At 36.5% G+C, this 13,322-nt stretch overlaps 2 protein-coding genes across 2 annotated transcripts; one reads left to right on the top strand and one right to left on the bottom strand.

Moving 5' to 3' along the window:
- The first annotated feature begins 828 nt into the window (after nt 1-828).
- Nucleotides 829-1,582, top strand: LOC103997389 (stress-response A/B barrel domain-containing protein At5g22580). The gene is made up of 2 exons (XM_009418587.3): nt 829-1,121; nt 1,224-1,582. Exons 1-2 carry the CDS (start codon nt 1,003-1,005, stop codon nt 1,420-1,422), a joined length of 318 nt encoding a protein of 105 aa, XP_009416862.1. The 5' UTR covers nt 829-1,002; the 3' UTR covers nt 1,423-1,582.
- Nucleotides 1,583-3,953: 2,371 nt separating this feature from the next.
- Nucleotides 3,954-12,250, bottom strand: LOC135592740 (uncharacterized). Its single transcript, XM_065082382.1, has 14 exons — nt 11,864-12,250; nt 10,291-10,402; nt 9,691-9,803; nt 8,395-8,517; nt 8,122-8,294; nt 7,746-7,821; nt 7,496-7,582; nt 6,375-6,455; nt 6,268-6,300; nt 6,059-6,112; nt 5,816-5,857; nt 4,677-4,755; nt 4,515-4,585; nt 3,954-4,381 (listed from the first exon to the last, which is right to left on the bottom strand). Exons 1-14 carry the CDS (start codon nt 12,041-12,043, stop codon nt 4,262-4,264), a joined length of 1,344 nt encoding a protein of 447 aa, XP_064938454.1. The 5' UTR covers nt 12,044-12,250; the 3' UTR covers nt 3,954-4,261.
- Nucleotides 12,251-13,322: the final 1,072 nt, after the last annotated feature.

Below are 13,322 nucleotides of genomic sequence, written 5' to 3'. Positions count from 1 at the left end.
TTTGGCATAAATGGATCTCGTTCTTTACTAGATTATGATCTGCATCGCTTGCTTTCTAATTTATTTATGTTGGAGGACATTAAAGAATTCAGGCTTGAGGGCTCCTTTTTCACTTGTCCACGGCAAATGCACTTAGAAAATATCATATCCACACTACACGTGTTATACATTGCCAATGTGTTTTTGTGGCCATTTCTGATATCCGAGTATACATTGCTATTGTAACTCTTTATATTCGAAAGCTATTTCGTTTTCTCGAGTATAGAATAATGAGATTTACTGTGTGATGGCATATATTTATCATCTCAATTTTTTGGAAAACAAATTTTGATATTTATTTTTGTTAGGAAAGGATGGTTATGGAGAGACCCTTTACATCTTTCTTTTTTGAAGGTATCTTCCACAGAAAAATAAAATAAATTCTTCTTAGAATCATCCATCACTCTTCTCTTTTTTTTTTTTCTATATCAATATCTTACCTTAGAATTGGGTTCAAAAATCCCCTCACCTCTTTTTTATCTGAAAAAATCGGTTAACATTAGCATATATGAGATAGAATTTAAAATTGAAACTATTAAATTATTGATTATTCGACTCTCTTAATTCCTTTTTTTATAGTAAAATATAGGAAAAAGATATGTCTATCGTGTTGAATGGATAAAAGGCAGCAGCAGCAGACACACAGTGAGCGTCGGCCCCCTCTGTCAGGCAGAATAGTCGGTAATGGCACCACCATATTGTAGCTGCAGGCATTATTATAAGAAGCATGATTGGCTCCTTTATTCAACATCGCCCGCTTTCTGGCTTCTCAAAGTCTCCTGCTCTTCGTACCAACGCATCCCCACCAGCTTGTAGTCGGAAGGCACGAGGGGCATTCCGGAAGCTGTGGCCAGTGACCTTCCACGGTGATCCCTATAGCCCTCTCCTTGCTTATAAATACCATTGCCATCCTCCCAGTCTTCCCCATCCCTCGCTCCAAGTATCCATAGAACACAATAACATATGGGGAGCATTAGGCATCTCGTTCTGGCCAAGTTCAAGGACGAGGCGGCGGTGGAGGAGCTGCTGCAAGGTTTGCAGAAACTCGTCTCGGAGATAGACGTCGTCAAATCCTTTGAATGGTAAGGAACTCATCCATAAATGCATTCCTCGTCTGTGCTATGTGTGTCTTAGTTAGGAGTTGCATGCATCGTTTAGCACATCGGTACCTGACAATTCTTCAGGGGAGAGGACGTGCTCAAGGACGAGAGGCTCGGCCAAGGCTTCACTCATGCGTTCCTCTTGACCTTCGGGAGTGCCGAAGACCTTGCCACCTACATAAAGCACCCCAGCCATGTGGCATTCGGGAAGGCATTCCGTGCAGCCATTGACAAGATCCTGGCCATTGATTTCCCGGTGGTCACCAACGAGATTAGCGCTTGAAGCCATCACTATGCCATTATTAGTTCGCAAGCATATGTCTACGTTGTCTCGAGTATTATTGTTGTCTCTGCCGTGTGTCAAAGGCTACGTATTGATAACGATGAAGTTATGTAGTAAACCGTAAAGTTAATACAAAATAAAACCTACCATTGTCGTATAATATTGCTTTTACCAAAACATATGATCATGCGAGGATTAATTAAATCCTGTAATAGTTTGAAGTCATTGAAGTTGAAATCAGATATTACATGTATAACTATGCACTATGGATCTAATAACTAAAGATAAATCGTATCCAATATATTTCTTATGCTTCCAATGGGCAGATGAGGGTTCATACTGAGATCCAAATGGATTCGTCAATGGTGTACAAATACGAGTTATAGAACTGAATAGGGGCCATATTGAGACCTAGCCGCATGCGGAGAATGTGCTATATGTCATTGGCACGTGCAAAACATGTTAAATTACTCTTCAGACTCGAGATGGTATATGTCACATGTCAAATTACATCAACTCAAGTAAATGAATCTTATAAGTAGAACTTTGTACCGTTGGTTGTTCAACAATCATACGCATGATATGCAATCAATAAAATACATGATAATACATGAACTTGATGCTTTATTGAAAAACATTTCCATGATTTCATGCATATTATGAGTGAGATTTACTTATTCTCTCACCATCAATTAATGGTTAGAATTAAAAATATTATTTTAATGATACCAAAAGTGAAACAGTTCATAGACTTTATGATTAGCCTTCTCTTCTTCTAAGAGAACTTTCGAACTTCTCTTTTATAAGCTATGATTGATTTCTTCATTATTTTAAAAAAATTATATCGGAAGTACTCGTCGTTACTTTTACTATCTTCTTACCTTTCTTCTTGGAGTTCTATAGAAAATCAATATTTCGTTACTTTTACTATCTTCTTACCTTTCTTCTTGGAGTTCTATAGAAAATCAATATTTCGTAACCTAATGTGTTAGCTTATTCTGTTTCCGATAATTGTGTGAACACTAAAGAAATCAAAGTAATAAAAAATATTTCTACACATGCTCAGTTCACAATATAACTCAGTAGTAGAAATGATTAAGAGTATGTCGATGCTCGTAGCATTGCAAGTCTTCTAATCCAGAATGGGAAGATTAGAACCATTTATTTCTGGCTCTTCTTTTCTTCCAAAGAGGTGGAGTTGTAAAGGTAACGTTGTTTGCGAAAGCCATGCACGACAGATTCGAGAGGCATCATTGCATTTTCCAAAGAAGACTTCGCAAGGATAGGGACGAGTTAGATTTGGAAAGACTGTGGAACGCCGCTACATGTCCTATTCAAAATGATCAATGAGTCGTTGATGTATTCTTCTTTGTATCTTTTGATAACGCTGCACGTATGAGAAGGATGGGAAGAAATGTACAGTACTAGTTTTCATTTTGTCCATTGAAGCTGAAGAGTTTGGTGGATCTCTATTTTTCTTTTGTTTTTTTAAATAAATATTAAAGATCAATGATTCAAGCTCGATGAATTTATTAATTTAATTATCCTATCAAATCTGATAATTAATATTGAAATAGACTAGAAAGGACTACTCTATTTGTGGATGAGGGCTGGATAGCATTTCATTCATGACTTCTATTTCCACCCACAAAACAAATTGTGCATCTCTCCTCAAGAAAAACATGTGCTGCGACCTTTTTATCTACTTCAACGATTCACTTGCATTTTTGTGCCGCATCTTTCCGAGGCTCGAGATGGACGGGCCGGTTGGTGTTCGATAGATTGATGGGTCTCCTCGTTTGTTGCTTCTGACCACCAACAGAAGGGAACACACGACAGGGAAAGTCCCTTCGTGGCCTCTCGAGTCGTCAAAAGTTGGCTTATGGCTGCTGGAGACTGATCTCCATGTCGAATGAACAGACAAGAGATAAGTTAAAGGCTAACGTCAAAGTTGTCTATTTCTCTTGACTTACAATGCTCCTTTCTTTTTCTGTTTCTGATGGCATGATGTTATACATGATATGGAAAGTTCTTTATGGCCAGTCATATTGTAAAGGATAATTTACTAAAAAGTCTTTGTCGATAGTTTCAATCTTTGAGCGTCTTATATGTTGTAAACGATAGTTTCTAAAAAATATTTATTTTCAAAAAAAATACTGGATAAAAAACCCAGATATTTTCACTTTCTCACAGTAACCATAGATCACTCGTTTGATTTAAGAAAGATCTTTTGCCCTTAGATTGTGGCCGGTCCAAGTTTATAATTATATTTTGGTCCAATTCAGTTCTCGTCGATTTGTACGATATTTTCATATACTTTATTCTCAAAATTGTTTCCCATGTTTTCCATCCAATTTTCTTTATCCTATTGTTTATAAGATATTAAGGTTATCTGTCCTTGATATATCAGTGGAGTAAAATTTCTATCTCTGCACTTAATCTCCCATAAATGGTATGTGATGTCACGTTATATGATCTCATATAAGACAAAATCAAATTGATCATCATGAGATCTTTAATGACCTATAAAATGAATCTAAAACATGATAATAATATTATTCAAATAGAAGTGAAAATGTCCACCTTCTCTACATTACAGAACCAGGCAAAACCTCAATAGTCTACATTAATATGTACAGTATATTACTATGCTTTGACTAATTTTACACAGGTCAATTTGGTGCCACTCGGAACATCACCCAGCGTGCAGATCCTTTTGCGTTTCACATGCGTAAAACTCTTCTCCACTCTTGATAGAATAAAAGAATCCTTTAAACTGATGACTTGCTTTGCTGAGATTCAAGTGATAGCAAAAGGCAAACTGCACAACTCGAGGAAATTAAGACTGTGCCAGAAGAGGTGCTTCTACAGTTTCATCCCCGCACTGGCTAGTCTCATGTTCAGGTGGTTTATCTGGATTCTCCGAGTTAAGCAGACAAGCATGGGCCAATGAGATGATCTACATACAAATGCAACTTTAGATCAGAATGCAAGTCTACAGTGTCGGTGCATACCTGAAATTTCTGTTGGGATGTTGAATCTGTGGAATTACAAGTGGAAATGTGTGTGCAGCAAAGGGAGATACAACATACCAAAGAAACTGAGGCAACCAGAATGCTGAAACCTTTGCAATTAAAAGGGGCCTTGCCCGAAATGAACAGAGCTGAATTCGAAAATTTTGCAGAGATAAAAATGTTAGATGTTAGAAATGCAACTCTGCAGTCTTACAAATCTGAGAGAAATACTCTACTTACATGTTAGTGGACTCATTACAAGAGGTGATAGAAAGCTTGCAACTGACTGCACACCTGCAATAAGTCCTTGTGCCTTCCCCTGTAAATGAACCAAATTCCGCACTCAATCATGGACAACTAAATACTTGGACTGCAGGCAGTCCTTTTGTTCCCAATCAAACGTATAGCTTTATTTCTCATACAAAGAGATGGAGTGTTCCATTCACAATGAATTTGCCAACAGGTCATAGCTTAAATCATGGTTTCAAATACTTATCAAACTAATGGACACAACCGGTATCACTCGGTAAACAATTAATGTTTATTCTATAATTGTTTTTGCAAGTAATACCGGATGTTATGGTTTGGCATATAACAACATAGATGGGTAAGCCCAATTAACACCCCCGAACATAGCTTCCAACTTTCTTTGTCCTCTCTCCAAAGGGGTGTGTAGGCCAGCTCCCTTGGGATTTTACGTGATTAACTACCTGGTTTAAATTATTTAAAAATCAATAATAAAAATTACTTTTAAACAATTTGGGAACAACAAACTGGGCAAGAAAGACGCTAGCCCTGTAATTCTTAGATCAGCTAACCTTGATCACCGTTGACCAAGTTTGATCCTGATCCTCTCCCAGTTTTTCAGAGTCTCATCAGGCCTGACCAGAAATTGGCTGAAATCTACTGATGCCAGTCCAAACTGACTGAGCCCTGCTGTTACCAACTGACACTTCTGACTGATCCTGACAATTCAGCTAATTCCTAACTAATTGGGCAAAATTTGGCGAACTGTGATCTGGATTCTGTTCCTTACCTTGTGAACCTTGTATAGTATAGTTGCTAAGAATTGAAAAAGAATTTTCTTTTTTTTTTATAAATGAGAAAGCCTCATATTAAACAGATTTTTTGTTATGTAAAAAGCTAATTAGATTGATGTTAGATCTATAAGTTGAATGAGCACAACTTTTCTTTTGCTTTGGAATATCTACCTAACCATGCACCTATTTCACATAAAGGAACTCCATGATATAAAAATTTTCAGTACTTGGCAAAGAAACCAGTTGATAAATTTATTTGGCATTTCCTTATGAACAGACATTTGCATTTTGCAATATTGTTAGAATATTTACTTAAAAACCAAAGTTTTAGCAATATACCTGATCACTTGAAATAGCTGCTTTTGAGATGATGGCGTATGTCTGCCAATGATGATATCTTAGCTTAGAATGTATAAGGTCACAAATATAAAACTATCCAAGCAGTGAAGAAAAACAATTTTTACAAATAAATTTAATTAACAAATCTAAAGGTATAGTCATTAAATGTAAAGTTCTATGTATATTTAACATTTCAGTAAGACAAATTACAGAAACAAATTTTCTGAAAGTCGAGATGCTTACCGATGGTTTAACAAGGACATAGATGACTCCAAATGAAGCACTAAGATAAGGAACCTGTAGAAGTTATGTAATCAGAGCTAGAGATATCTTAAACAACATGCAAATCACTTCATCTGCTAAATAGTTCTCTGCTTGAGTGGTATTTGGCTGTGTAACAAAAACTGATAAAGGACACATAACTCAACATAAAGTATGGATAAAAATCATACCCAAGGCGCCCATGCCAAGCCATAAAGCATACCCTGTAAGAGAAAGATACATTAGGAATATGTAAACTAAAACAAATTCCAAAAGTTCGAAGAAGATTAAGACTAACATAAGCAATTGAAGCACCCAAAGCAATTAGAAGTACACCCTTTTCTCCCATAAGAGGATTGATAAGTGGAAGAACCAAGATCTACAAACAAAAGAGTCAAATCAGCAACTTCAAGCACAACATAAAAAATGATAAATTAATACATGATTACGTCTGGTTGCATTAGTAGCTGACTCAGTAGGAAATGTTTTCAGGAACTTGCAACCTATCACAAATAAATCGTTTTGGCATTGAACACATCAATCACTTGAAAATAAAATCGATGCATAACATATGATAAAGAATTCATTGATCATGCCGAAATAGCCAATGCATATATGCAGCACAAATATAATATAACATCCTGTTAACTAATTAAAACAAAAAATTAGCTCCTCTAGAGTATGTGCAATGATTATAAAATGCAAGGCAAAGGATGTTGTAATATGTCTACCATCTGACCAGAAGATATCTCTAATTAATGCGAAGATTTACAACAAATGATGGAGAATTATTATCAGAAGCAAGTGGATCAGAAAGAGAATCTCAAACCCGGTCTAGCTGAATAGTGACTCTGTGAAAATTAAGTAATTGAAAGATCTACCAAATTTTGTTTTTTAGTAACTCTCTTTAAATTTCTCTGTAACGTAGACAGTTTTAGAGTTGGGTAAAATACATAAGATGTTTGCTGGTTCAGAAAACATTATGTTATACACAGCCAAAACTTGTTTGATGAACTGTAAATTACAACCAGCTATACTCAAGAAGTACATTTTTATGGTGATGGAGATGTTCCTATAGTGGAGAACTTCTATCTGCAAAAGACAAATTGATGTTGATTCTTTTTTATTGAATGACAATATAAATAAATTTATTAGTATAACTCATTTTCATGAATATATACACATAATTTTACATATATAGGCCAAGTTACCTGTCTGGTACTAGTCCAATCACTTGAAATATCTAATTCAGAGGATGACAAGTCATTGAAGATAGTAAATACAGTTTCCAGCATGAGAAAGTTCTTTCTACATCTAAAAGTTATATTTGATGCTTCACTAACAAAGAAAGGAAAAGAACTGATAGAGACAAATAGCAGATTAAGAATGAAGTGGTACAAACAAAAGCCATTGTGGCACCTGGGAAAATATAGACCCAAAGCTAACCATCAGTAGAATTTCCGAGAACTGGTTTTTGTTGAAACCAAAAGCTGACTTCAAATAGTACTGCAGAAAAAATTTATGTAAGAACCCACTTGTTCATATGTGATAATAGATCTAGAACATGAGAATATCTAGTGAAAGAATTTAGAAGACAAGGATGTAAACAAAAGTAAACTTTCACAAAAAGCTAAACAAATATTACTGGAGGACAATGAAAGAACTATACCAGTAAAACACTGCTTATGCCAGACATCCCCAACTCATAGAAGAAGGAAATGGATGAGATGCACTTGAGAGTTGCACTACATATTATATACAAGAAGACTAGTTAGTAAGAGATAACAATCATCATATTCCATGGATGTATCCATGAAAACAGATTAAAATTTAAGCTGCTGGACACACTAAAATTGTTGTCAGTGAGTCCAAATTGAGCAATGTTATTACTAAATACTAACAGACAAATGAATGATCAGTTCCTGTAAATTAATGATAAGAATGTGACCTGTACTCGGACACTGTAATAGGTGCAGCATAGAGGAAAGTTACAAAAATTGAATACACATACTTCAAATAAAAGGTTAAATGATCAAAATAATTACCTACTATTAATAACAAAAATATTATCTTTCATCGAATACCAACGTTCCACGAAGACTTTGAGAACAATGGATGAACACGATCTGTTTTCACTTTGTCTTGGAGACACCATGACCGTCTCGACCAGAAATATTTTCAAGTACAGTGTGGAACAAACCAACAAACATATTGACACCTATACATGATATCAAATAATAGAATGACAAATGATGGTAAACAAAGTTTCAATGCTGAAAAAAGAAAGTGAAGGCTTATAAATATGATCAAGAACATGCCTCAAATATCCACCCTTCAGGTAGAAAGCGAGCCAGGATATTTCCCAGTACATGTGCAGCAGAGAAAAGTCCAGTAATCCATCCAAATGCAGCAGATCTCTTTCTGACCTCAATTACATCAGCCTAGTTGAATTTCTGAATGGATCAATCCGTAGCATGGGCAGGAATATGTGCATGTATATGACACTTGAGATTCATATAGGAATCTATGTATATGTTCGCCAACTCAAAGCTTTTAATATGAGGCTCAACAGGAGATAGTTATATAATTCTTTATGTTTAGTAACAAGAACTTTTTTCTCAAGAAAGAGCTAACAAGAAAGATTGTTGATAGATAGGATAGTTATATATGTACCAACATTTTAAGTGAAAACACTCTTAACACACTTAATAGTTGATGTTAGAAAGTTAGATAATCTACACAGGAATATGGAAGGGATCTAGTGAATGAAACTGAAGAGGACATAATAAACTGGGATATACAATTTAAAAGATTTTAACTATCCCTTGCGTGTGAAATGGATTTGGCAACACACATGTAGGATAGACCTTTGTATATTCAGATATATAGATATTCTTATTTCAATAGGTGTCTTACAGTATGGTTTCTATTTGTTGGAAGAGTATTCTGAAGAAACCGGGGAAATTTTCAATTGTCAACTTTGCTATGAAGTAGTACAGCCCCAGGGTTTTGCATGAGCAGATAAGCACTTGAATTGCACTGATGGATGTGGCAAAATGAGACACAGTATTGCCAGATAAAAGTTGTAGTGAGGACTTTATTAATGATATATTCAAAAGGGTTAGTGGCCCATATAAGAAGGAAGCTAGTGCATAGGAAGTTACAAGGCTACTGCATGTAACTTGACAAAACTTTTGAGACTTTACCAAAGGCATCAATGGCCTCCAGCAATGGCTTAAGTCAGAAGCCGGATTCACCTTTGACACTCTAGCAGAGACGTTGCTAACCTCTAGTGGTGGCTCCACTAAAATTTTAAAATGAGTGCTTACTTGAAATATTGTTCAAAAGCGAATTAGTATCCCATTACTATGTTGCTAGTCTATCCTCTTCATTACCACAAAACTTCATTGTTGGATCACATATTAAATATCTAAGAAGTTATTATTAGACATGCATGGAATAGAATTTAAGTGTTGTGAAAGATAATCTATCATAAATTAGCAGAATTAAGATAAGACAGTCATAAAACTGAACACCAACAGAAAACATATTATCAGTCTACTCTATTTGCATATAAAAGGAAAAAAAAAAACCAAAGCAGGAGAACCTCTAACCGCATAAGCAATTGATATGCATAATATGCTTCCTTGACTTATGATATATGATATTGTGCGAAGTACAAAATACCAATAGACAGCTGCCCTGGAATCATCCCAAGCAAGTATGGCTGCAATTACAAGTACAAAGTGAATATTGAGAAATAAAAGGGAAAGAGATTTACCAAAATTCTACTTGATAAAAAATATTGACTAATTGGAAAATGAAAAGGTTAAAAAAATATGTGAGAGTTAACATAACAAATTAAGTTAGTTTAGGCATCAATACAACAATGCCATGAAATGTCAAATGAAATATCTAATAACTTCAAGTACTGTACTCACTGATAGTATAATTATGCTTCTTCATTTATCTTGGATACGTTTATGATCATTAATAGACCATTAAGGAAAAGGAAAATCTTTTTGACACTTATTTATCTTGGATGCCATGAGATGTGCTTATTTTCAGTCTACACTGACTGAAAATATAAAGCAAAAGGAAAATCTTTTTGACACTATGTTGTACACTAATAGACCATGCTCAACAACATAACTAAGTGATTTATAGTGATCGCCTGAATTATATGTCTAGGAAGGATTACAGAAGATTCATACCAAATGGGACTATAGATGTAGAAATAGTAATGAGAAGCAGCGGTTTACGCCCATATTCATCCGCTAGCTGGCCCAAAATAGGAAGCACCACCATTTTAAATACTCCAACAACCTACAAGGGCATTGAAGAATTTAAAATCAAGCCCAACAAGATATCAACCGCCTTTGATGTTTGATCTTAGAAGTTTCAACTAATCTCCTCAGAATTTATCTGAGAATCATGGATATATCAAATACCAAGCTTCATTTTATATTTTTAGATTCAAAAAGATGAGAAAGAAATAAGAACGAAAACTCCAATGAACATCCAATAGCAAACATTTGTTTATGTACTGATATAAGACCAACTCCAGGAGGCCATCTAAGTTGTATCAGACAGTTCAATAAGTTCAAATTAATTTAATTCCATAATCCTACTGGAAGTACATAGCTATGAAGCAATGCTCATAAGTCTAACAGGGAGGTTAAATGATCCTATTCCCTACAGAAAATTATGCAAGTCGAAAATGGATTTTCTACTGCCACAGGTTGATTTGCAAGGAATATACAACTTTGGAGTATAAATCGATTCCTTCTGCTTGCCATTGTGAAGTGTAATAATCAAGAGCAGAATGAGGATCTCATTTTTTGTGATCTGTTTCAGATTTCTAATTGTAATTTCTGATGAAGAAGCCACAAGGCTTCCCATACCTTTGGCCTTAACCACTTAACCTTTTGCTAATTTGTAATTGTTAGACTCAGGTTGGCCCTAAACCCCTAACATGTTGGACAACCAAAATTTGTTGTGACAACCTATCAAAAAAAGGAAAGAGTCTGACTAACGACATTTTGTTTTGCCAATGTCAAGGTTATCATTGTAACTACAGAGATGGGAAGTGACTATTGACACATCCCCCGATGGTTAGAGAATTCATTCAAGTACAGGTAAGAGCATCTTGTCTGTAAACTAATGTGATACTAACAGAAGGATATTAGTTTTTTCTTTAAAATAAAACTACAGACATGGGAATAATCCATTGCCAATCCAAGTGGAACAATGCTCTAAAGATTCACACAAGTGGTGCTGGCAACATATAAATTATCAGATTATTTATGAAAAGCACATCAATTAAAGAGGCACTGTATGAGTTTAACAAATAAGAATGTGAAATCTTGATTCTTGAAAGCAGACTATATATTAACCAAATAATTCATCAACTTACAACAAGCCCGTATTTTTTTATTCGGTCAACTTTGAATACAACTATAAACAAATCAAATTTAAAACGATACGAAAAAAAGTAACACAATTACGAGTGTCATCTAATCAAGTCACTTCTTGATCCAAGTCTGTAGTATAAACATAAAACATCATTTACCGCAGGAAGCTAATCCCAACATAGCTAACTCACAGGAAAATTAACTCATGAAGCTATCCATCCCGTTTTCAGGGACATCAAAGATCTAACCCCAAAAACAGCTACTCAAGAGACCTGGGAAAATCGAAGGGCGAATATGCCCGGCGACTACAACTACAGTAAAAATTAAAGCCCGGATTCGGAAGAACAAAAATGATGGACATAAGAGAAGTCACCGTCTGTTGGAGGCCGGTGATGTAGATGGCCTCGGCACAGGACCTCTCGCCGGGGCAGAGGGCTCCGGTGGTGACATCCACCAGCACAGACACCGTCATCTCCTCGGCGATCCAATGGATAAACAACGGCACCAACAAGTGAACCAACGGCCTCAAGATCCTGACATCACTCACCGCCATTATCAATTAACCCTCCTCTCCTCTCGTCTGCTACTCTCCTCCTTTCTGTTCCTTTTGCTTCTCTTTGTAGTACTCCGCGCAAGAAGCGTCAAAGGTAGGGACGGCCCATTTGACGCTTAGCGGCTTCTTTCTTGCTCGGAGACGGCTGGTGGTTGGCGCTGATGATACAGATTTTTCACTTCGAGCCGAGGATGGATGTTACCAGATCGGCCCGGGTTGATGTGGCCTCCGCGGAGGGACTGCCACACCGCTCAGAACTCGTTTTAGGGATGACTAAGCATGACAAGTTGGCAGCCCCCACCTATGCGGGGCGATACCAGCCACGAGCGATCGCGTGGCAGACGCTGGACGGTGACCCTCGCACGCGTGGTCGCTCGTGCTCCGGGGGTGTCGATCGAATTGATGATGACGACGCGCCGCCGCGAGCAGGGTTGGTGGCGATCATAGGTGATCACAATTTGCACGATATTTGAATCTACTTACGTGTCTGAACTCGAATCCGATTTATCTTAGGTCGGTTCAAGCTAATGGAATAGATTCGGTACCAAAAATACTCACCCGATGCATTTTACATATAATAATTAATTGTGGGGTATTGAAAATTAGAAAGTTGCATAGAGATGCCATCACCGTCAATCAAGTCCAATCTGCATTCAAGGCTGCCATACAGGTGGCCATCTTACAGTAATTGACCTTAAGAGTTCATTCATATCGCACTCTCATAAATCTGACATTTGGGGACAGTTTTGGGAGGAAACTTGGAAGGCAAAAAATATCTATTTTTGATTTTTCTTCCCCACAAAATATCTCTAATTTGATTTTTTTTTTCCTAAAACAAAGCTCCTACTATTTTAGTAAAAAAAATAATTTCAATAATTAATTAATCTTTTTCCTTGTTTCCTTCCATTCTAAGTCAGATCTAAATGAACAGTGTGGTCTTCTGTTTCAATTGAGGCAGGAGTGCATGGTTCCGCTGGTTCAAGAGCTGTGCCTTCTTACACAGCCTCTCAGTCTCCTTCATCACGCAGCAGTTCTGCCAAAACAGCAAGGTGTTGAGCCTCTCCATGACTCGTCTGCAGGAAAACATATGTAATGCCAGTTTAGAGCAAGGAAAGACGAGTTTCTACCATAAAAATTGAAGCAGAGAGTCTATAAAGATGCCGTTAAATCAACAGTGCTGCAAACATTAAAAGGCACTGCAGGCGCATGAAGATTCCATATAGCACGAACAGCACCTAACAAGAGGGGACATGGCGGAGCTTTATCTGATACGTGGAGA

This window comes from Musa acuminata, chromosome BXJ1-9 (genome assembly GCF_036884655.1).
Source record: "Musa acuminata AAA Group cultivar baxijiao chromosome BXJ1-9, Cavendish_Baxijiao_AAA, whole genome shotgun sequence".
In the NCBI taxonomy this organism is placed as follows: domain Eukaryota; kingdom Viridiplantae; phylum Streptophyta; class Magnoliopsida; order Zingiberales; family Musaceae; genus Musa; species Musa acuminata.
The sequence above is the reverse complement of the archived record's forward strand: the minus strand, read 5'-3'. Positions and strand labels throughout refer to the sequence as shown.